Raw genomic sequence first — 24,832 nt, forward strand, 5'->3', positions numbered from 1 at the left:
TCAATGTGGAGGCTATATACAGGGGCTACCGGTACAGAGTCAATGTGGAGGCTATATACAGGGGCTACCGGTACAGAGTCAATGTGGAGGCTATATACAGGGGCTACCGGTACAGAGTCAATGTGCAGGGGCACCGGTTAATTGAGGTAATATGTACATGTAGGTAGAGTTATTAAGGGGACTGCATAGATGATAACAACAACAGAGTAGCAGTGGTGTTAAAGAGGGGGGGGGTGCAAATAGTCAAATGGGTAGCCATTTGATTAGGTGTTCAGGAGTCTTATGGCTTGGGGGTAGAAGCTGTTTAGAAGCATTTTGGACCTAGACTTGGCGCTCCGGTAAACGCTTGCCATGCAGCAGCAGAAACAGTCAATGACTAGGGTGGCTGGAGTTTTTGACATATTTTTTGGGCCTTCCTCTGACACCACCTGGTATAGAGGTCCTGGATGGCAGGAAGCTTTGCCCCAGTGATGTACTGGGCCAGTTGCCGTACCAGGCAGTGATGCAACCAGTCAGGATGCTCTCAATGGTGCAGCTGTAGAACCTTTTGAGGATCTGAGGACCTGTTGGTTCCACTTTTCTGGGCTCTGTTGTTTACTTAACAAATAAGGAACACTCAATGTCTCCTATGTCAAAACCTGCATGTGCAGCTAAAAGAACAAGTTATTCTCAACACAAGGTTTCTGAGAACCTGTCTCAGCAGTATGCAAATCTGCCCTTGTTTCAGAGAAAAACAGACGCTGTCGCTCTCTCTCGCTATCACCCTCCGTCCCTTATCTCACCTTTTCTCACAGACGCGGGGCTGCGGGTTTTGGCAGAGAGCTACTCACAGACAGAGGCCTCAATATTCAGCTATACAGTGAGCATAAGTATAATGGCACGTAAGCAAATTAATAACAACATAATCAATGGTGGGGGTCTTTAGAAGACCCCCAAAATCAACTTTAACCCTTCAGACCCATGCCAAATCTTTTCTGTCTCCTGAGGGGGAATAGGTTTTGCCGTACCCTCTTCACGACTGTCTTAGTGTGCTTGGACCAGGTTCGTTTGTTGGTGATGTGGACGCCAAGGAACTTGAAGCTCTCAACCTGCTCCACTGCAGCCCCGTCGATGAGAATGGGGGTGTGCTCGGTCCTCTTTTTCCTGTAGTCCACAATCATCTCCTTTGTCTTGGTTACGTTGAGGGATAGGTTGTTATTCTGGCACCACACGGCCAGGTCTCTGACCTCCTCCCTATAGGCCATGGGTGTCAAACTCTGGCCCGTGGGCCAAATTTGGCCCGCGGGGTAATTATATTTGGCCCGCGAGACAATACCAAATTACTACTAGAGCTGGCCCGCCGGTATTATACAGCGCATTCACCACTAATACTACGAATCCCATAATGCTCTGCTGTTTTCGCGCGCCAATCAGGACAGGACCCAGAAACGCTCTCTCCTCTGTGACAGTAGTCATAGCAACATAGACGCTACAACTGTCAGCGAGCTAACCCTTCCCAAAAATGGCAAAAAGAAAGGCAGAAAACAGGAGCTTTCTGGACAAGTGGGAGGCAGAATATCTGTTTACATATGTAAAAGACAAACCTGTTTGTCTTGTTTGTGGAGTCAACGTGGCTGTAAGTAAGGAGTACAACATTAGACGACACTATGAAACGAAACACCATGACAAATACAAGGACCTTGACATGACTCAAAGGAGCCAGAAAGTAGAGGAGATGAAAAGAAGTTTGGTTTCACAACAGAATATGTTTAAAAAAGCCACATCACAAAGCGAGGCTGCTGTAAAGGCTAGTTATATAGTGGCAGCAGAGATCGCAAAATCAGCCCGGCCCTTTAATGAGGGAGAGTTCATGAAAAAGTGCATGATGAAGGTTTGTGACCTCGTATGCCCAGAGAAAAAACAAGCATTTTCAAACGTGAGCCTGAGCAGGAACACAGTAGCTGATCGCACATGTGATCTTGCCACCAATCTGTATGACCAACTGATGGAAAAGGGAAAAGATTTTGTTGCGTTCTCCCTCGCTGTGGATGAGAGCTGCGACGCATCTGATACTGCTCAGCTGTCAGTCTTCATCCGTGGAGTGGACTCAAATCTGTGTGTTACGGAGGAGCTATTAGGATTCAAATCAATGCATGGCACAACCACAGGAAAGGAAATCTTTGAGGAGGTTTCCAAATGTGTAACTGAAATAAAGCTGCCGTTGGATAAACTCGTTGGATTAACGACAGATGGTGCGCCAGCGATGTGCGGTAAAAAGAGTGGACTGGTGGGCATGGTTCGGGAGAAGATGCGGGAAGAGAACTGTGCAGGTGAGCTAACTGTTTACCACTGCATCATACATCAGGAAGCACTGTGTGCCAAAGCCCTAAAGATGGAACATGTTATGACCACAGTAACACAGGTAGTTAACTTTATAAGAGCCAAAGGTCTAAATCACCGCCAGTTTAAATCTTTTCTGGAGGAGTGTGGTTCGGAATACGCAGACGTGCCGTATCACACAGAGGTGAGATGGCTAAGCAGAGGAAAAGTACTGAACAGATGTTTTGAGCTGCATGAGGAAATATGTCAATTCCTGGAAACCAAAGGGAAGGATACAGCAGAGCTCCGGGAGCAAAAGTTCCTGTGTGAGCTGGCCGTTCTCTGTGACATCTCGAGCCATCTCGATGCGCTGAACCTGCAGCTTCAGGGGCGGGGGCGCATCATCACAGACATGTACGCTGCAGTGAGGGCCTTCAAAACTAAACTGTGCCTGTGGGAGAATCAGATGCTGCAAGGAAACCCTTGCCATTTTCCCTGCTGCCAATCCATAAAAGCGCAGATCTCTACCGCCGTGTTCCCATGCGCACAGTTTGCTGAAAAACTCAGTGTTCTCGCCGCTGAGTTTAGCCGGCGATTTGCCGACTTCGATGCCCAGAAATGCAAGTTTGAACTGCTTAGTAATCCCTTCGCAGTTGATGTGGAAAATGCACCAACCGACATCCAAATGGAGCTGATTGAACTCCAGTGCAACGACACGCTGAAGTCAAAGTATGATGCTGTGGGCGCCGCACAGTTTCCACGGTTCATCCCTGACACAATGCCTCAGCTCCGCACCCAAGCTGCTCAGATGCTCTCCATGTTCGGCAGCACTTATCTATGCGAGCAACTTTTCTCCTCGATGAAGATGACCAAAACAACTCACAGGAGACGTCTGACTGATGAACATCTTCGCTCGATACTGAGGATTTCTTCAGCTCAGAGCTTGAGCCCAGACATTGATGAACTAGCATCCAAGAAGAGATGCCAGGTATCTGGCTTGGGCACATCAGATTAGACCAGTGTGCAATAATTAACGTTTTCTTTATGCACTTTTTCTTGCTACAAGGCATGGGCTTGAATGGTTGATTGATTTATTATCATTTTATTTGTAAAATTATTAGCCAGTGGAAAAAGTTTATTTTGGTATTTAAATCAGAAGGCTGCAAATAGAAAAGAGGCATACAATTTTTATTTACATTTTATTTATTTAATAAATGAATGCCATTGATGTGTTTTTTCATTTGAAATTCGATTTTGCATGTCTCCACTATTAAATTATATATTGTATGGGAATAAGCGATGCTTGTTCCATATTCAATGTTAAAGCAAAACTTGTTTGGGTCCATATTAAAAGGTTAATTTGTTCAATGTTGGCCCGTGACTTTGTTCAGGTTTTACATTTTGGCCCACTGGGTATTTGACTTTGACACCCCTGCTATAGGCTGTCTCATCGTTGTCGGTGATCAGGCCTACCTACCACTGTTGTGTCATCGGCAAACTTAATGATGGTGTTGAAGTCGTGCCTGGCCGTGCCGTCATGAGTGACCAGGGACTACAGGAGGGGACTGAGCACACATCCCTGAGGGGCACCTGTGTTGAGGATCAGCGTGGAGGTTGTTGTTACCTACTCTTACCACCAAGAGGCTCAACATCAGACCTGGGTTTAAATACTATTTTAAATCTTTCAAAATACTTAGTGTTTGCTTTAGCCTGCCTGAAATGCCATATAGGTGGGTTTTGCACTTCTGGGAATTTCTATTCGGTCAAATTGCAATGGGTAAGAATAATCAAGCGAATTATTTCAGATCGTTTTTTAACGCAGGTCTGCTAAATATGGCAGAATAGAACTTGTAGGTTTTGGGTGGTGTTGGGGGGAGGTTTAATAATCGGCTTGGGGAGGCTTTATCCCTGTCAGAAATAGAAAAAAAAACTGTAAATAACATGGCTGGAGTGGAGACAGCAAGGGGTCTACCCTTACCGTAAACCAGACCCCGAAGAGGGGATTGTAATGCAGTCATCTGCATCTGTCTGTGAGTTACGTAAAGCTGGAGGCAGACTGCTGGACCTGTTGGTAAAGTGAACTTGCATCGCCATTGGTAGCCGTTTCTGTTCATCTCATGCACTGAAGCTCGAAGGTCTTCAGTTTGATCTCTCTAAAGTCTGAAAAAATGTTCCTGTTTCCTGCTCATCACACAGACACGAATGTCCTAGATACCAGGGACATTCACCGTATGCTGTGTCTAGTCTAAAGAACTAGAATGATGTGAAAGATAGAAATCATTCTACATTTATATCATATTTCTATGGTCTAGTGACTTGTCCTTCAATGGTTGGAGTGGTGAGTTTGGTGATGATTGGTGTCAGAAGTGGGCAGGGTTGGGGAGTAACAGATTACAAAAAAAACGGTAACTGTAATCTGTTACATTACCATCAAAAATATTGTAATCCAATTAAAGATACTTTTGAAAAACTAGATGATTACTTTTAAATTCAGAAAGGATGTTTGTGGAAAAAAATATTTGACGCTTCTGTTTTCTCAATGACATTCAAATCAGCATTGAAAAAAGGCGCAAATTTAAGTTTGTTCCACATGAGCGAGTCTGACCACAAGTCAGAGACCACTATGATGACACACCAAATGTGTTTGATGGATCGAGGGAAAAGAGCAGGAATATGCTTTTGTAGGCTACAATCCAAGCTATGTATTCCAATGGTGCGACTGCTGTCGGCATCCAAAGATCATCCAACTTGAATAAATGCTTGGAGGTGAGGATGACAGCAGGGGTGTAGTGTACGGTGATACTGATATCACTTTTTATTGATATCTACATAGCGCATTGATGTGAATCACACTGCTGCTCTCTCATTTAGCTATGTACGGATTGTGGTTGTTGTGGATGGCTGTTCACACATCTAAATGTGTATTTGAACCCAATAATGGTTGAATTCAAGAAGTTTAAACTGCCTACCAATCATTATTTTTTTTATCCAGTGGACAGCCAGTGACATGCGCTCATGCAACAGCTGCATAGTGCAGATCACAGCCTATGGAATAAAAATGGGGCTTTTATTGTTCAACAAATTCACGCTGATTATTATATATATTTTTTAAATGCATAGGCCTAATGGGCACATGCTCACACTCGCACACTTTTGATAGACTTAAATGGGCAATCTGTTGCAACATTCATTTTTGGATTTATAAATTATATATCCTTTTGATTCTTGAAGAATATAACTTATAAATGCCTCATGAGCTTAGTTCAACTGTCACACTGCATGAGAACCCAAAATTATAAGCTGGTTTTACGCCAACGTTTGTAAACATTGTAAATGTAAACAAACACTGTATAGCCTCATAACATGGTTAAAACAGTCCTTGTATCCATAGCGGTGTCTTAATCTAAGAGGGGTTACATTTCTCCAGGCCCAACCCTCAGCTTTTTACCAAAACAGAGGCGGGGCGTCCGTTTTGTTATAGTTTCCTCTGTGGATTTGCCCTTTAAACATCTGCATATTATCAAGATATTATAGTGTCCCCAACAAAAAGGTAAACAATAGGCCTATAGCAAATGCAAATAGCACTTTTCAGTAGTGACCAAGGCATGCCATTCCAGGTAGCATTTGTTTTTTAAGCCCAATCAGTCCTCCATGACAACAAAATCATAAACAACAGAGTAGGGCAGGCTAATAAGTCCTTAGTTTTGGGGTTAAGCTCAGATAAAGCAATTTGGCTAATCTATACTACCATATTTCCAAGTCCTATTCTTGAAGGTGTATAACATTTATTGGAATGACTGGAATTCTAATAGACCTTAGTTTTTAATGTAAAGATATCATTTAATTGTATTATATGTAGTAGAAAGCGATGGGTTAGAAGAAGCCTACATAACCAACCCGTAAATAAAGTAAAATTGAATATCCATATATGGCCAGCTATGTAAACTTTTTAACATTGAACGACATGTATTGCAGGATAAATCTGTAACATACGTTTTTGTCTTCTAATGCCTCTTAAGGGGAAAGTAATCGAAAAGTAACTGAATGTAATCAGATTACAATTGGACAGGTAACTGTACTGAATTACGTTTAGAAAGTAATGTACCAAACCTATGAGTGAATATGACCTGTCAATGCTCAAAGTGATTTCCTGAGTGACTCCTAACACAAATGCACAGTGTACTCCTGCCCCAAGCTAGTTCATTGATCCAATTAGTAAGGGTCCTACTCCATCTCTCAACATATTCTCAAGAGGTTATTTATCTTTGTTTTATTGTCCTTTTTCGTCTCCTACCCAATTTATGTGATGGGCTTTTACCTAAATGTGGCCTAATGGGTCTCGCCTCCTCTATCATTTTGAAATGTGCATTATTTAGCATCTCATGTAAAGTACTAGGGGGATCACTGAGTGTCTGTCTGTCCGGGTGGTTTCAGTGTGAAGTCTGTCCAGCAACAGGATGCAGGGAAGTACTGGTGTGAGGTAGAGTTCCATGGCTTGACCATCTCCTCTGAGCCCGCCTGGATAACAGTCGAGGGTAAATCAATCAATACATTTATCCCTCTGTCTGTATGCCTGTGTCTTGGTAAATCCATTTGAATTCAATACATTTTTGACAACATCCCTTTTGATTTAAACCAAACGTTCCATACATGTTTGCCTATGGAAGAAGTGGTCAGAAAGTGACTCTTTGCACCTGAACGCCGAACAATTCAGGAGATAAAGGTGCTCAAAGTTGAGCCGTTTTTCCTTTTAACGGTTATTAGTAAAAATTCTGATTTTTAGTTTTTTTTTTCTTCAAATTTGCAGATGTTGTAGCTTACACCCTACTTTACATCTGAGGTGTTTGTGTTGTGCCCGCCATCGGTTGAGACACAACAAGCTCTTGAATACAGGGTGGGTGACCATTTTAATCCTAGAAATAGAATTAATAGAATGGAACTATCCCTGCAATTTATCTGGTACACCATTAAATTTTTTACTACCTCAAAGATGGCCGCTGGTCCACCCACCGTCTCTCAACTTAAATGGTCATGTGTATTCGATCTATATTTCTATGATTTTTGCTGGGTTTCCTATGGAGGGTTGACATAATTTAATTCCCATTCAAGTCAACATTCTCTGATGTGCGGACCTCCAACCGTCTTTGTGGTACCATTTTGAAAGTTGACATTTAAATGTACTAAAATGGGAATAGAATTTATCAGCCAAAACATGACAACAACCCTGTATTGGACCAATGGCGGGCACAACCCAAACACCTCAGATTATGTCAATTAGGGTCAGTCTAATCTACAACATATGCAAATGCACTTTTAAATTATTTTTTGTTGTTGATAAGTGACCATTTTTAAGCACCTTCTATCTCTTGAATGTTTTGGCATTCCGGCCCAAAAAGTCACTTTCTGAGCACTTCCACAATGGGCAAATATGTATGGAAGGTTTCGCTCCAATCAAAAGGGGTGCTGTCAAAAAGTAATTGAATTCAAATGGATTTACCCCCCTCGCTCTCGCTCTCCCCATCCATCTCCAGGTGTCCCCAACTTTATACTTGAGCCCCAAGATGTAGCCACGTTCCCTATGGTGCCCTTTAACCTGACGTGTGCTGCTGTGGGCCCCCCGGACCCTGTGGAGGTGCTCTGGTGGCTGGGGGGAGTACAGAAGGGTGATGCCACCTCCTCGCCATCTGTACTCCGTGTTAACGGTGAGTCTCTACTGGGCTGTTTCTCTTTGGCTTTCCTCAAATCCGTGCATCCTGTCTCCTCGCCGCCTTCTCAAAACACATTGGAGGAGAAGATCTGAGATGCCTCCCCTCAGACACTCAAATCACATTTTATTGGTCACATACACATGGTTAGCAGATGTTATTGCGAGTGCAGCGAAATGCTTATGCCTCTAGATCCGACAGTGCAGTAGTATCTAACAGGTAATATTTAACAATTCCACAACAAAACCTAATGCACACAATCTAGTAAAGGAATGGGATGAGAATATATAAAATACATGGATGAGCAGTGACAGTGCAGCTTAGATACAATAGATAGTAAAGGGTAGATAGTGAAGGATACAGTGTATATGTAACGGATGTGAAACAGCTAGCTTAGTTAGCGGTGGTGCGCACTAAATAGCGTTTCAATCGGTGACGTCACTTGCTCTGAGACCTTGAAGTAGTAGTTCCCCTTGCTCTGCAAGAGCCGCGGCTTTTGTGGAGCGATGGGTAACGATGCTTCGTGGGTGACTGTTGTTGATGTGTGCAGAGGGTCCCTGGTTCACGCCCGGGTATGGGCGAGGGGACGGTCTAAAGTTATACTGTTACATATGTACATTTGAGATGAGTAATGCAAGATTTGGGAACATTAAAGTGGCATTATTAAAGTGACTAGTGTTTCATTTATTAAAGTGGCCAATGATTTCAAGTCTGTATGTAGGCAGCAGCCTCTCTGTGCTAGTGATGGCTGTTTAACAGTCTGGCCTTGAGATAGAAGCTGTATTTTTCAGTCTCACGGTCCCAGCTTTGCACCTGTACAGACCTCGCCTTCTGGATGGAAGCGGGGTGAACCAGTAGTGGCTCGGCTGGTTATTGTCCTTGATTTTTTTTGTTTGCCTTCCTGTGACATCGGGATTTGTAGGTGTCCTGGAGGGCAGCTATTTTGCCCCCGGTGATGCATTGTGCAGACCGCACCACCCTCTGGAGAGACCTGTGGTTGTGGTGGGGGAAGTTGCCGTACCAGGCGGTGATACAGCCCGACAGGATACTCTCAGTTGTGCACCTGTAGAAGTTAGTGAGGGTTTTTGGTGACAAGCCACATTTCTTCAGCCTCCGGAGGTTCAAGAGGTGCTGTTACCCCTTCTTCACAAGACTGTCTGTGTGCGTGGACCATTTCAGTTTTGTCGGGGTTGTGTACAACGAGGAACTTAAAACATTCCACCTTCTCCACTGCTGTTCCTGATTTCAGGAACTGATGAAAGATGATTGAGAAATATCCTCTTGATTTAACAAGCCAGAAAATGACATATGAATCATATGTCTGATCAGACTGTTAGTGCTGTTAGTTCAATAAGGTGGACCGCCATCCGTCTGTTGTAAGAGCAACTCAGACATTAGTCATACTTTGCAAGGAAGGGATCATGGTTTTATGGCTTTCAAGCTGCTCTTAGAGATTTGTGCGTGAGTTGAAAATAGAACTGTTTTAATGGTAGAATGAAGCCAAAGGTTATTCTCAGTGGGTGGAACGCTAATGAAGGGCTTTCTTGCGCTTTCCTCTGAGGGTTTACACTCCGATGTTATGTCTATGCTATGCTGATGTCTACGAGTAAATACACAGTGCTTTTTTTGTCTATGGGCACAGCACTGTATGACGTGTTTTCTTGTTGGCTATAGATAGGGAAACCTGTAATGATTCCCCTTATCAGAAAGAACAAATGTTATGACTTGAGAGTGGAAATGCGCTGTAATTGGTTGAGAACGCGTACAAGTGTAAATGTTTGATACGTGTAGACACCAGCCAGTGGATTGTTCATTAGAAGTCTGATTCATTCCCTTCTCGTGATATGTAAGCCTTTCGCCTTAGTGGCTATCCTCCTTCATTTCCTGCTTATGTTTAGCTGGTTTAGTTCCTCTGTCCTATTTAACTGGCCCCAGGGCTCTGGTCAAAAGTAGTGCACTAAATAGGGAAGAGGGTGCCATTTGGGATGGATACAAAGACTTTGCTGCTGAGTTCTAACTCTGAGTCAGGAATGAAGTAGCCAGATACTCCACTTAACAGGTGCTGATGTTTTCCTATCTGGCTACCAGAGACTGATGTTTCCTTGGAATGTGAGAGTAACCAGATGCGTTCCCTGTTATGACCCTGGCATGTTTTTCTGTCAGTCAGTGGATGACTAACCAGGTAGTGGCCCTTATTGCCTGATATTGTTCACTGTACTGTACAGTACACACACACACTAACAATTGATTCTCATTCAAAATTCTATTTCCCTTACCCTTAACCTCACCTTTACCTGACTTGTAAACCTAACCCCTAAGCCTAAAATAACATTTTCCTTGTGGGGACTGGCGAAATGTCCCCACTTATCCAAATTGTCCTTGTTTTACTATCCTTGTGAGGACTTTTGGTCCCTGCAAGGATAGTAAAATGCACACACACACACACACACAACACAAGCCTTCCTGTAACTGTGTTTGTCATGAAGGATTAGCTCCAGGAAAGTGAAACAAGGCTTAACAATGTCGGTCTAGGTTAGGAGTTATTCCTTGTGCACTCCCTGTGTTTCCGTGCTGTAGTTTCAGTAGCTGGTTTGTGCAAATTGGTGGTTTCGAAAACCCTTAGATCCTTATCCAAGTTAGGCGTGAATAAAATACAGGTTTTTTCAGTGCACAAGATGTCTAGGATGTCTGGAGATGTGGCAATTTCACCATCGGTTGCCGCTGAGGTTGTGGAAATCCAGATGATACATTCATATATATATATATATATATATATATATATATATATATATATATTAGTAACCCACTGTGGTATGCATTTCATACTGTTCCCAGTGTGAAAATGACTCATTTACATGGGAGAAACAAACTGTTGGTCAGGCATAGTAGCAGGGGACTGGTTTAATTCACTCTTTTGGCATCGACTGAACCCTCCCCTTTTTAAAGGGCTCTGGTTTGCGTACCCCACTTAACATGTCTCCCACCTCTGTTCCCTTTCCCTGTAGGTGTGAATAACAGCATCAAGTTCTACTGCGAAGCCAAGAATGTCAGAGGTATCTCAGTATCGCGAACAGGCACTGTGCACATTAAAGGTGACTAATTCATGAATATTCAGTGCTGTCATGTGTGACCAAGGCATTTGTTTTTCAAATTGAATATGCTGCCTTGATGAAGACCGGCTAGTCAATGGACATCGCAGTACGCTGCTGTCACTTAGCTCTTCTTGTCTGTGCAGAGTTTGATGTTAGTAAATCTAAATCCCCGTCTTTTTCTTTGACTGCAGTCCTCCCAGCAGCCCCTAAAGGTGTGCAGGTGGTCCACATGGTGGAGAACAATGTCACGCTGGCCTGGAGCCCAGGCTTCACCGGACACTCTGACCTGTCGGCCTGCACCATCCAGGTAAAGAATTGTATAATATTCTAATACTCCATTCCCACAGGTAAAAAGGAACTAAACCAGCACAACTGAGATGGCTGGCCAGTGCTGTGGATTTGGCTAAATTCCTTAATCAAATAACCCTGTGACTGAATTCTTATATGTGGATGTTCAATAAAGCAGTCATGGAATATGCCAGCAAACTGACACACTCAGTCAGCAGTTAAATATATTTACGCATTTGTAAGAGATGTGGTTGTTGAAAGTCGTCTGTCAGTGCAATTTAGGATGGGAGTGACAACCATCAAAATTGAGATTCATGCCTTGGATCAATGCTTAGTCAAGACTGAGATAATGAAAATATATATATCTTTTTTTTTGGGGGGGGGGGGGCAGCGCCTTGAGTATTATTATTTTTTGTTCTTTGAATGAAATAATTTGTTGACGAAAACATGAGAATTTCACCTCAAAAGATGGATGACATATCATGCATTTTTTTCCCACACGCTCTGGCATTTGTCCTTGAACTTTAACCCTTATGGAATGTTTTCCTTCCTTCAAACATCTTGCAGATTTCTAAGAACTCTGGGAGGAAGGTGGAACTTCTGGACCAGCGTGTAAAGGTTCCACCATTCCAACAGATCCTCAGTGGGCTGAGCTGCTACTCCAACTACAGTGTTAGAGTGTGCTGTGACAATGAGGTTGGGACCTCCCTATTCTCTGGCTGGCTGGACTTTCAGACACCAGAAGCAGGTGGGCATCCAGCCAATAGAATACATAATGACATATCAGCTCTTTTGTTCATCAACTGTTTTTTTGTCATTGGATGCGCCCCAAATGTCACCCTATTCCCTATGCATTGCACTATTTATGGGCCCTCGGTCAAAAGTAGTGCACTACTTAGGGAATAGGGTGCCATTTAGTATACACACATGGTCAACCAACCACTTCACCAGCTGGACATGAAAAGCACATGATGTTTCATGCAACAATATGGCAAGTGGCAACCTTATCACAATGGGAATATAACGTAATGCTTCATGTTTGTTGGCCCTCTGTGCCTCACAGCCAACTTTTCAAAGTTGTTACACTGTCAAAGTACTAGAACATGAACTAAATCCTTTAACTTTTTATATAGGATGCAGTGTAATCTGATTGGTTTTAAATAAGGTTTGTTGTTGAGATATGGTGTACATACATGCAGCAGAGTTTATGGGAGGGAGTCTGATGAGGGGAGCAGTGCAGTTGGGGTTTCTGGGGGTGACCTTGATGGTAAACTGGCAGTGCTGGACACAGGCCAGGACACAGGCCAGTTGATTCCAGTACTGTTGGTACAATGAACCATTGTGCATGCCCTCAATCCAAATCAATGTGTTGCAGTGCTGAACTAAGGCCTGTTGCCTCAGTGTCCCCACACGCTGGTCAGGAATACCACTACAGGGAGACCATGGGCTCTCACTCTTAGAGATCAACCAATTTTTATTGCTGTTAGGTGTGCTGTTAGGTCAAAGACACTGATTGATTAGTGATTTCCCTCTCCTTGCAAATCTCTCCTGGGTTTTAGAGCAGATGGTGTTTTAAATAATGAACTGCTTGATGGCAGTAGCACAAGTTTACAATGACCGCATTGACATACAGTACCAGTCAAAAGTTTGGACACACCTACTCATTCAAGGGTTTTTCTTTATTTATACTATTTTCTACATTGTAGAATAATAGTGAAGAAATAAAAACTATGAAATAACATCTATGGAATCATGTAGTAACAAAAAAGTGTTAAACAAATCAAAATATATTTTAGGTTCTTCAAAGTAGCCACACTTTGCCTTGATGACAGCTTTGCACACTCTTGGCATTCTCTCAACCAGCTTCACCTGGAATGCTTTTACAACAGTCTTGAAGGATTTCCCACATATGCAGAGCACTTGTTGGCTGTTTTTCCTTCACTCTGCGGTCCAACTCATCCCAAACCATCTCATTTGGGTTGAGGTCGGGTGATTGTGGAGGCCAGATCATCTGATTCAGCACTCCACTCTCCTTCTTGGTCAAATAGCCCTTACACAGCCTGGAGGTGTGTTGGGTCATTGTCCTGTTGAAAAACAAATGATAGTCCCACGAAGCACAAATCAGGTGGGATGGTGTATTGCTGCAGAATGCTGTGGTAGACATGCTGGTTAAGTGTGCCTTAAATTCTAAATAAATCACAGACTATGTCACCAGCAAAGCACCCCCACACCATCACACCACCTCCTCCATGCTTCACGGCGGGAACCACACATGCGAGATCATCTGTTCACCAACTATGCGTCTCACAAAGACACGGCAGTTGGGACCAAAAATCTCACATTTGGACTCATCAGACCAAAGGACAAATTTCCACCAGTCTATTGTCCATTGCTCGTGTTTCTTGGCCCAAGTAAGTCTCTTCTTCATATTGGTGTCCTTGAGTAGTAGTTTCTTTGCAGCAATTCAACCATGAAGGCCTGATTCACGGTCTCCTCTGAACAGTTAATGTTGAGATGTGTCTGTTTCATGAACTGAAGCATTTATTTGAGCTGCAATCTGAAGTAGTTAACTCTAATGAACTTATCCTCTGCAGCAGAGGTAACTCGGGGTCTTCCTTTCCTGTGGCGGTCCTCAAGAGAGCCAGTTTCATCATAGCTCTTGATGGTTTTTGCGATGCGCTTGAAGAAACTTTCAAAGTTCTTAATTTTACACATTGACTGACTTTCATGTTTTAAAGTAATGATGGACTGTTGTTTCTCTTTGCTTATTTGAGCTGTTCTTGCCATAATATGGACTTGGTCTTTTACCAAATAGGGCTATCTTCTGTATACCACCCATACCTTGTCACAACACAACTGATTCAAACGCATTAAGAAGGAAAGATTTCACAGATTAACTTTTAACAAGGCACACCTGTTAATTGAAATGCATTCCAGGTGACTTCCTCTTCTTTTTTTCACCTTTATTTAACCAGGTAGGCAAGTTGAGAACAAGTTCTCATTTACAACTGCGACCTGGCCAAGATAAAGCATAGCAGTTCGACACATACAACAACACAGAGTTACACATGGAGTAAAACAAACTTTCGGTCAATAATACAGTAGAAAAATAAGTCTATATACGATGTGAGCAAGTGAGGTGAGATACTGGAGGTAAAGGCAAAAAAAAAAGGCCATGGTGGCGAAGTAAATACAATATAGCAAGTAAAACACTGGAATGGTTGATTTGCAGTGGAAGAATGTGCAAAGTAGAGAGAAATAATGGGGTGCAAAGGAGCTAAATAAATAAAGTAGGGAAAGAGGTAGTAGTTTGGGTTAAATTATAGATGGGCTATGTACAGGTGCAGTAATCTGTGAGCTGCTCTGACAGCTGGTGCTTAAAGCTAGTGAGGGAGATGTGTTTCCAGTTTCAAAGATTTTTGTAGTTCGTTCCAGTCATTGGCAGCAGAGAACTGGAAGGAGAGGCGGCCAAAGGAAGAATTGGTTTTGGGGGTGACCAGAGAGATATACCTGCTGGAGCGCCTGCTACAGGTGGGTGCTGCTATGGTGATCAGCGAGCTGAGATAAGGGGGGACTTTACCTAGCAGGGTCTTTGTAGATGACCTGGAGCCAGTGGGTTTGGTGACGAGTATGAAGCGAGGGCCAGCCAACGAGAGCGTACAGGTCGCAGTGGTGGGTAGTATATGAGGCTTTGGTGACAAAACGGATGGCACTGTGATAGACTGCATCCAATTTATTGATTAGGGTATTGGAGGCTATTTTGTAAATGACATCGCCGAAGTCGAGGATTGGTAGGATGGTCAGTTTTACAAGGGTATGTTTGGCAGCATGAGTGAAGGATGCTTTTTTTGCAAAATAGGAAGCCAATTCTAGATTTAACTTTGGATTGGAGATGTTTGATGTGAGTCTGGAAGGAGAGTTTACAGTCTAACCAGACACCTAGAATATGTGGACAACTACAAATACCTAAGTCAGAACCGTCCAGAGTAGTGATGTTGGACAGGCGGGCAGGTGCAGGCAGCGATCGGTTGAAGAGCATGCATTTAGCTTTACTTGTATTTAAGAGCAATTGGAGGCCACGGAAGGAGAGTTGTATGGCATTGAAGCTCGCCTGGAGGGTTGTTAACACAAGGTTGTTAACACAACTCATGAAGCTGGTTGAGAGAATGCCAAGAGTGTGCAAAGCTGTCATGAAGGCAAAGGGTGGCTACTTTGAAGAATCTCAAATCTAAAATAGATTTTGATTTGTTTAACACTTTTTTTTGCTTACTACATGATTCCATATGTGTTATTTCACAGTTTTGATGTCTTCACTATTATTCTACAATGTAGAAAAAAAACAAAAAAAAACTTGAATGAGTAGGTGTGTCCAAACTTTTGACTGGTACTGTATACCAAATCGACCTGTTTTTTTATAATGTTCTTTATGATCAAATTTAAGGTGTTAAATGTATTCATTGACACTGCGCCCCTGTGTGTTATTCCTCCCCAGTGCCCTCTGCTGCCCCCCGGAACCTGACATTTGACCTAACGGAGCAGCAGCTGTCCATGAACTGGGCGACCTTGGAGGACGATGAGCTGCAGGGGAAACTGATGGCCTACAAAGTCCAGTGGAACCTGGGAGGAGAAGGACAGGTAGGATACAGCCTCATACAAGTGTATGTACACACTGGAGAGACAGTCTCATACACCTGTACACGCTGGAGAAATCTACCACACACCAGACAAGCCAAATGTCTTCAGCCTCCTGAGGTTGAAGAGGCGCTGTTGTCTTCTTCACCACACTGTCTGTGTGGACCGTTTCTGTTTGTCAGTGACATGTACGCAGAGGAACTTAAAAATGTCCAGTACTGTCCCATCGATGTAGATAGTCCACGATCATCTCCTTTGTTTTGTTGTTGTTGAGTTATTGAGGTTATTTTCTTGGCACCACTTTCCCAGGGCCCTCACCTCCTACCTGTAGGCTGTCTCGTCGTTGTTGGTAATCAAGCCTACTACTACTTGTGTCGTCTGCTAACTTGATGATCGAGTTGGAGGCGTGCGTGGCCACGCAGTCATGGGTGAACAGGGAGTACAGGAGGGGGCTGAGCACACACCCTTGTGGGGCCACCATGTTAAGGATCAGCATATAGATTTTGTTTCTTACCTTCACCACTTGGGGGTGGCCTGTCAGGTGGTCCGAGACCCAATTGCAGGGCCTTCTCAGTATTCAGCAGTTCCAAATCATAATGTGTGTTGTGTAAAAACATTTAAAAGCCCAGCACTCCCTTGAAATGGAAGCTTTTTAAAAAAGTTTCTTCAACTCAAAGCATGTCTTATGTAGACCATACACACTGACATACTTTGGTTGTTGTGTTCCAGGAGGCTCTGTTCTTTAAAGAGAATGTGGCCCACCTGTCCGGTGGCGGTCGTTTCTTCAACGCCACCTTCCACGTGTCAGCGTGTACAGTGGCTGGTTGTGGGCCCTGGAGCCAGCCTGTACTGGTCATGCCCGCCTCAGGTCAGTGAGCCCCTCTCACTCTCCATTATAAGCCCTGTCACTCTAATTGTTTTAAAACCTATGTTCCAAATTTGAAGGTGACAGGGCGTTCTGCTGTATGTAAAGCCAGTTTGTAATTGTGTGTGTGTGTGTGTGTGTGTGTGTGTGTGTGTGTGTTCCACCAGCATTGCCAGCCCAGATGCAGAGAGGCCATATGTGGGTGGGTCTTCTGTTGGGCCTGCTGGTGGCCACCATGGTGGGGCTTCTCTTGACAGTCCTAGTGCACCGCAGAGGGAAGGAGACACAGTTTGGGTATACTACCATTGCTCTCTTACTAGACCAGGCCAAAGCCTTTCAAATAAACATTATTTTCTGTTTAAATTAATTTGCATGGGCTGAAAGCAGTATTTCAATGAATACACTGACCTACTGTAAACAGCTGCCAGCCCCCCCCCCCCCCCCCCCCCCCCCAAAAGTACACTGACTTTACATATAGGCCTACGGTCTGCAGTATTTACCAGAATCAGAGGCATTGTTTGAATACTTTATGACTGCAGCCTACCTTCCTTTCATCCCTTCCTTAAAGTTATCACTGAGCTGACATGATTGGATGAGGGAAAGCAAGGTTTCGACTACATTCCTTTCACCAATTACCCCAAGGAAGGAAGGAAGAATGCATTTTTAGAAGTCTTCGAACAGGAGCAACTTTACTGCAAGGTTACTAAACCAAGGCAAAGCAGGAATAACAGTGCAGTCATAAAGTATTCAAACCAGGCCTCTGATTCTGGTAGATACTGCAGACAGTCGGCCTGCCGGCGCCCATACAGTATGTGAATGCAGGACTCTGCTTGTCATTGCAGGTCTGTCTTCAATCCCCCAGGGAATGAGCGCTTGGTGTCCTTCACTGCAGCCAGGTCATTCAACAGGACCTGCCCCGAGCTCCCAGAATCCAGCTGTAAGTAAAGTCAGTCGTGTTTGGCTTGCGGCCTCCACAAATAAAGGTGCCGCCCTCTGTTGACACTCTGTGCTTGTAGTCAGTGGACCTTGGTGGTGATTAATTAATTAAATCGGTGTCTCCCACCAGTGGACAGTTTGGGTATCAATAACGATCTAAAGGCCAAACTGCAAGACGTCCTGATCCCAGAAAGACTACTGACCCTCGGACACATGTTGGGAAAAGGTTGGTGAGGGCTTCCTTGTGTACCGTTTCTATACAAACTAGCTCACACCCTTAAAAGTGTTGACTGAAAGTAGACCTGTTGAGAAAAAGAAAATGTGGTAGATGCTGGCGACTGCAAAGGAAAACATTTACTAACGTCTGGCATGGCCTATAATCATGACCGTGTATGGCTAAATAACAAGGCAGACCTCATGTCTGTGTTGTGATGTTTTGGAATATGTTGAATTGTAACCAAAGTGTTTATTGTCCCAGGATGAATGTGCCAGTGGTTTTTAATTTTCTGTGTTTGAGTAGGTGAGTTTGGCTCAGTGCGTGAGGCCTTCCTAAAGATGGAGGACAGTACTGTACAGAAAGTTGCAGTGAAGGTGCTCAAAAGTGAGTGAGCGACTATAGACTACATTTTCACTGCCTTTTTATATGAATGTGTACAGTCGGTGGATATTACATTGAAACAGTTGAAAGTAGGCATGAACGTAGATTTCTTCCCATTTTGGAACTTTGTGTGCACACGCTTGGGCCTAATCATAGAATTACAGAATCCCTATTCATTTCAGAGGTACGCTGTAGGTCTAATAGTACAAATGTGTTGTTTAACTTTTAAAATGTATTATCTTTAAAAAAAATAATGTTTTAATGTTGCATAAACACAACCAGTCATGATGTTTTCATCTGATTTTCAAACGGCTCCTATAATAAGCCTGGCTACCTGCGCACGTTTGTCCACTAAAAATATATATATTCCAGCATCATTACAGTGTACTGTGCACCCGCCATTTGAATGGATAGAGACAGCTGTTACAAAACACCAGAAAGTGGAATGAATGATGATTTCGATTTGGAGATTTGTCAAAAATTCTTAAACTTGTGTAACCTGAATTGATGCATCCACTGCTGTTTGCGTGCGTCTCAGTCTCGGCCACTCATCTCTGCCGTGGCAAAATGTCACTACATTGTCCAACAATACCGTATTTTGGAGCATACTTCCACACGTCCAGTCTCACATTTGTCATGACACTGACATGTGGTCGGGTAATGATACATAATGGTGTAATAATCTACAGTTCTTCTTGGCATCTTTTTAATTATTGTGATAGGCCTACCGGTAAAACATGAGTCTTATGGCGTGCCCCCACTATTTATTTTGCCAGAACTCCATACCGGCTTACTTTCACCCCTGATGTGAACTAATACGTCCTTGCAAGTCGTGATAACTTTTTGTTTTCCATCAGCGGATATCAACTCGTCATGTGATATTGAACAGTGCCTGAAGGAGGCTTCTCATATGAAGGACTTCGATCATCCTAATGTCATCCAGCTCATTGGTTAGTAGTGAAGAAAGAAACCCATGACTTAGGCCAACTTTTATTTCAATTAAATTCATGACAACTTTATTTACGAAAGGCATTGCCAGATTACAAATAATAATATATTCTACAAACGGGTACAAGTAGGCTACTTAGGATCAGAGAAAGAGTTGTAACTGTCATTACAGAAACTCAATGCAGTGAGTTGTTGATTATATTGAATATGTTTTGGTCCTCCAGGAGTGAGTTTGCACAGTCGCCCTCAGCAACGGTTGCCCATCCCCATGGTTATCCTGCCATTCATGAAGCACGGGGACCTTCACACATTTCTGCTCTTGTCCCGCCTTGGAGACGAGCCCTTTGTGAGTGCCCCCTAAACATTTTATACACACTTGTATGCATACTAAAATAGATACATTGAGTGTACAAAACATTAGCAACACATTCCTTAATATTGAGTTGCACCCCCTTTTGCCTTCAAAACAGCCTCAATTTGTCGGGGCATGGACTCCACAAGGTGTTGAAAGCATCCCTCAGGGATGCTGGCCCATGTTGACTCTGCGACAATGCGTCCCACAGTTGTGTCCAGTTGGCTGGATGTCCTTTGCGTGGTGGACCATTCTTGATACACACGGTAAACCGTTGAGCGTGCAGCGTTGCAGTTCTTGTCACACTCAAACCGGTGGGCCTGACACCTACTACCATACCCTGTTCAAAGGCTCTTAAAACGTTTGTCTTGCCCATTCACCCTCTGAGTGGCACACATACACAATACATGTCTTAATTGTGTCAAGGCTTAAAAATTCTTCTTTAACCTGTCTCCTCCCCTTCATCTACACTGATTGAAGTGGATTTAACAGGTAACATCAATAAGGGATCATGGCTTTCACCTGGACAGTCTGTCATGGAAAGAGCCGGTGTTACTAATGTTTTGTACACTCACCCTATAACACCATCTATAATACATTTCTGCCCAATGTGTGTCCAGAGGACTCCAGGTCTTCTACTGTTACATTTGACAGTTTACATACAATGTTTTAAATTATTTATTTATTTCATGTTATGGAACTAGAGGAAAGACCAGTTTGACCTGTGGGCCCAAATTATTATTTATTTTCATAGTAGACTTTTTGTATAGGTTCAAATCACGTTTTAGCAAAATGTTGCTGTCTCTCCCTTACACAGACCGTGTCACTGCAGATGCTCATACAGTTCATGTTGGACATCGCCCGTGGAATGGCGTACCTGAGCAACAAAAGCATCATACACAGAGATCTGGCTGCGCGCAACTGCATGTGAGAATCTACGAGCACAGTAGACTGTGGCTTTGTCCCAAATGGCACCCTATTCCCTGTAGGACCCTTGTCAAAACTAGTGTACTAAATGGGGAATATGGCAACATTTGAGACAGCAACCCGTCACTTTACTCTTTCCTAACTGGGACTCCCTCTGATATACTTTACACTGAATTTACTAGAGCGTTATCTTGCCTGTGGGTTAGATTGTGACCATCTCCTCTCCTTTGTTCATAGGCTTAGTGAAAACTTGACAGTCTGCGTGGCAGACTTTGGGCTGTCAAAGAAAATCTACAGTGGCGACTACTACAGACAAGGATCTGTTTCAAAGCTGCCTGTCAAGTGGATAGCACTGGAGAGCCTTGCTGACAATGTCTACACTACTCAGAGTGATGTGGTATATACAAAGATGGAAGCACCCTCATAGTGGTCACAGTACACACAAACTCGTATCTTCACTTTCTAAATGATGGTGACACTGTAGGGCGGGAATATTTCAGTTTGGGATCCCCATCTTGAAATCCTCTTTGTGAAAAGGATTACATTTGTGTTTTGTAATGCAATTCAATGCATCGTGGATAAGATGTTAAATTTGTTTCCAGACCAATCAATTTAATTTTCGAATTTTTAAACGATGTAGTGGCCACAGAAGTTCACTGACTGAGTCCCTGTTTAATAGATATGTTGATTATGTTTTTGGAACTGTCAATTCCTTATTTTTGCCTTTTTAGTGGCCCCGGAAGTTAATTGACTGACTCTGTTTTCCCCACAGTGGGCGTTTGGAGTCACCATGTGGGAGATCATGGCACGGGGGCAGACCCCTTATCCCGGGGTGGAGAACTCCGAAATCTACGAGTACCTCATCAAGGGAGAGAGGCTCAAACAGCCACCTGACTGCCGAGACGACATGTGAGTGGTCCACTGGGTCTGATAGAAAATTCTCTGGCGTTGAAAATCAGCCTGCAAGGCCTTCATCAGAACTGATGGGATCGGTGCTATACTTTTCAAATGACTAAATTACTAATTATCATCATTGGTGCCAGATTAATGAAAATGATTTAATCATGAGTTTGTATATTTTACTGCCTATTTAACCAGGTAACTCATTGAGAACACATTACTTTACAATAACGACCTGACAGTTCAAGTCCTCTCCCTCTCTTTTCCCAGTTATGAGATCATGCATAGCTGCTGGAGCCCTGTTCCCAAGTGCCGCCCCAGTTTCCTGCACCTGATTGACCAGCTGGAGGGGCTGTGGGCCAGCCTATCCCCAGGGCCTAGCTGCATTAAGGAGGCCCTTCTCTACGTTAACCTGGAGAATGACAAGGGGGAGCAGGGGGCAGGGGCACTGGGCCCAAGGAAGGACCCCTTCTGGTCAGGAATGCCCTGGCAGTGTGTGGGGATGGAGGAGGATGAGAAAGACTGGCTCGTGGTGTCTTCTGGGGCAGCTCTGGCTGTCGGTGGAGACTACCGCTACATCATCGGTCCTACCTGTCATGGCACTGAAGAGGATGGTGGGAGGCAGGGGGACTCGATGGATACCTTGCAGCCAGACGTTAGGGATGAGGAATATGAAGATGCGTTCATTAATGTGTGATTTTATATTTCGACCACCATGCTGCCTCCCCTGCCCTGTCCTCCTTAACTGACCTTGTGTACAGATCTCACAGACTGGCAAGTTGGTTGTGGAGGGTTGGTCACTCACTACTGTCCTCCAGTGAAGTTTCTGAAAATGAATGGATGCTCACCAGCATGACCTAACGGAGCAGAATTGGATTGAAGTTCATATCTCAATGAACTTTTCTACCCATTTTATTTCCAGTTATTCTGTCCTTTGTGTACATTATACTATGATTTCACACCAATACACACACACAATCAGCCTTACTATTACATTGACAAAAAGCGCAGTATATTTTAGATCTTGACTGATACAGTTAACTTTTCAATGGAAGACTCACTGACCGAGGCATTATTTAGTCTGTAGATATGTACCTTTTGATGTTTTAGGGAATTAATTTATTAACAAATGCTGCCTACTGTAGGTATTGAACATTGGCATTTGCTGCTTTGCGAACTTACTCCCTTTCATACCCTAAACTCAATATAATAAGCAGCTCCAGTCCAAAAGCCTCTATTACACTTGTTCTTATTTAACCTTAACATTTTAATGGACCACAACTGAAATAATCCTTTAAAGCAGTGGTCACCAATCTGAGTTGAGATCACTTTGAGTCCAAAAGCAAGACAAGCTCTACCGCTCAGATTTATTTTGTTTTAAGTAACCTTACATAACATTAACCAGTTTAAAAACAGTAGTATAGCAATGAGGTATGTGCAGTAGGCTATAGGCATATTGTATTTGCTTCAATTGCCCTGCCAATGTTCACCATTTTCTTCTGAATTACAGTTCATGTAAGGAAATCAGTCAATGGAAAAATTAATTATGTCCTAATCTCTGATTTCACATGACTGGGCAGGCTCGCAGCCATGGATGGGCCTGGGAGGGCATAGGCCCACCCATTGGGGAGCCAGGCCCAGTCAATCAGAATGAGTTTTTCCCCACAAAAGGGTTTTATTAGACAGAAATATCCTCAGTTTCATCTGTTGTCCAGGTAGCTGGTCTCAGATGAAGAAGCTGGAAGTGGAGGTCCTGGGCTGGTGTGGTTACACGTGATCTGCGGTTGTGAGGCCTGGCAACATTCCTGCAATCAGAATGCCACTTTCACACTCCCTCAAAACTGTGGCATTGTGTGACAACTGCAGCACAAGGTGCACTTGTGTAATGATCATGCTGTTTAATCAGTTTCTTGATATGCCACACCTGTCAGCTGGATGGATTATCTTGGCTTAAAGAGAAATGCTCAATAACCAGGATGTAAACAAATGTGTGCACAAAATTTGAGAGAAGCTTTGTGCATATGGGACATTTCTGGGATCTTTTTTTCAGCTCATGAAACATGGGACCAAAACTTTACATGTAGTGTTTTTCATTTTTGTTCAGTTTATATTTAAAAATGTGAGGTAGGCTATATGATCACACCAGCAATTGATCAGTTGTATTACTTGTAAGGCACAGCTGAGTGAGCATATATTTGAAATAATAAAAAATAAATCTGGGCTGATGGTGCCTGCATCTGATGGTCAGGCCCAGCGGAGGGAGAGCAGCAGACTGAGGGTCTGCCTCTCAACATCTCCCTTCTCTCCGTTTCCTCCACTGACACTGACCAAATAGGGACACAGTCTGCCAGCTGATGGCAAAACTCGAGTCGCACCGCATAATTTCTGCCTTATGCACAAATTCATGTTACTCCTATGAACTATTTTAATAGCATATACAGTGCCTTGCGAAAGTATTCGGTCCCCTTGAACTTTGCGACCTTGTGCCACATTTCAGGCTTCAAACATAAAGATATAAAACTGTATTTTTTGTGAAGAATCAACAACAAGTGGGACACAATCATGAAGTGGAACGACATTTATTGGATATTTCCAACTTTTTTAACAAATCAAAAACTGAAAAATTGGGCGTGCAAAATTATTCAGCCCCTTTACTTTCAGTGCAGCAAACTCTCTCCAGAAGTTCAGTGAGGATCTCTGAATTATCCAATGTTGACCTAAATGACTAATGATGATAAATACAATCCACCTGTGTGTAATCAAGTCTCTGTATAAATGCACCTGCACTGTGATAGTCTCAGAGGTTCAGGTGGCATTAAAAGCGCAGAGAGCATCATGAAGAACAAGGAACACACCAGGCAGGTCCGAGATACTGTTGTGAAGAAGTTTAAAGCTGGCTGTGTGATTCAGGTCGTTGTCATGCTGGATGACCCAGCCATGACCCATCTTCAATGCTCTTACTGAGAGGTTGTTGGCCAAGATCTCACGATACATGGCCCCATCCATCCTCCCCTCAATACGGTACAGTCGTCCTGTCCCCTTTGCAGAAAAGCATCCCCAAAGAATGATGTTTCCACCTCCATGCTTCACGGTTGGGATGGTGTTCTTGGGGTTGTACTCATCCTTCTATTCCTCCAAACACGGCGAGTGGAGTTTAGACCAAAAAGCTATATTTTTGTCTCATCAGACCACATGACCTTCTCCCATTCCTCCTGTGGATCATCCAGATGGTCATTGGCAAACTTCAGACGGGCCTGGACATGCGCTGGCTTGAGCAGGGGGACTTTGCGT

General features: G+C 43.4%; 1 protein-coding gene across 1 annotated transcript in view; it reads left to right on the forward strand.

Annotated features, from left to right (window-relative positions):
* Positions 1–23,761, forward strand: part of LOC139375027 (tyrosine-protein kinase receptor TYRO3-like) — a 29,994-nt gene extending 6,233 nt beyond the window's left edge. Inside the window, exons 3-19 of the mRNA XM_071116391.1 lie at positions 6,733–6,833; positions 7,830–8,000; positions 11,009–11,095; positions 11,287–11,402; positions 11,951–12,131; positions 15,876–16,018; positions 16,745–16,883; positions 17,048–17,174; positions 17,723–17,817; positions 17,947–18,042; positions 18,337–18,417; positions 19,272–19,364; positions 19,587–19,708; positions 20,532–20,641; positions 20,879–21,038; positions 21,414–21,550; positions 21,812–23,761. Coding sequence (XP_070972492.1) covers positions 6,733–6,833; positions 7,830–8,000; positions 11,009–11,095; positions 11,287–11,402; positions 11,951–12,131; positions 15,876–16,018; positions 16,745–16,883; positions 17,048–17,174; positions 17,723–17,817; positions 17,947–18,042; positions 18,337–18,417; positions 19,272–19,364; positions 19,587–19,708; positions 20,532–20,641; positions 20,879–21,038; positions 21,414–21,550; positions 21,812–22,238 — 2,386 coding nt within the window. The 3' untranslated portion in view covers positions 22,239–23,761. The remainder of the gene's footprint in view (positions 1–6,732; positions 6,834–7,829; positions 8,001–11,008; positions 11,096–11,286; positions 11,403–11,950; positions 12,132–15,875; positions 16,019–16,744; positions 16,884–17,047; positions 17,175–17,722; positions 17,818–17,946; positions 18,043–18,336; positions 18,418–19,271; positions 19,365–19,586; positions 19,709–20,531; positions 20,642–20,878; positions 21,039–21,413; positions 21,551–21,811) is intronic.
* The last annotated feature ends 1,071 nt before the right edge of the window (positions 23,762–24,832 follow it).

This window comes from Oncorhynchus clarkii, chromosome 19 (assembly GCF_045791955.1).
Source record: "Oncorhynchus clarkii lewisi isolate Uvic-CL-2024 chromosome 19, UVic_Ocla_1.0, whole genome shotgun sequence".
Taxonomy (NCBI): domain Eukaryota; kingdom Metazoa; phylum Chordata; class Actinopteri; order Salmoniformes; family Salmonidae; genus Oncorhynchus; species Oncorhynchus clarkii.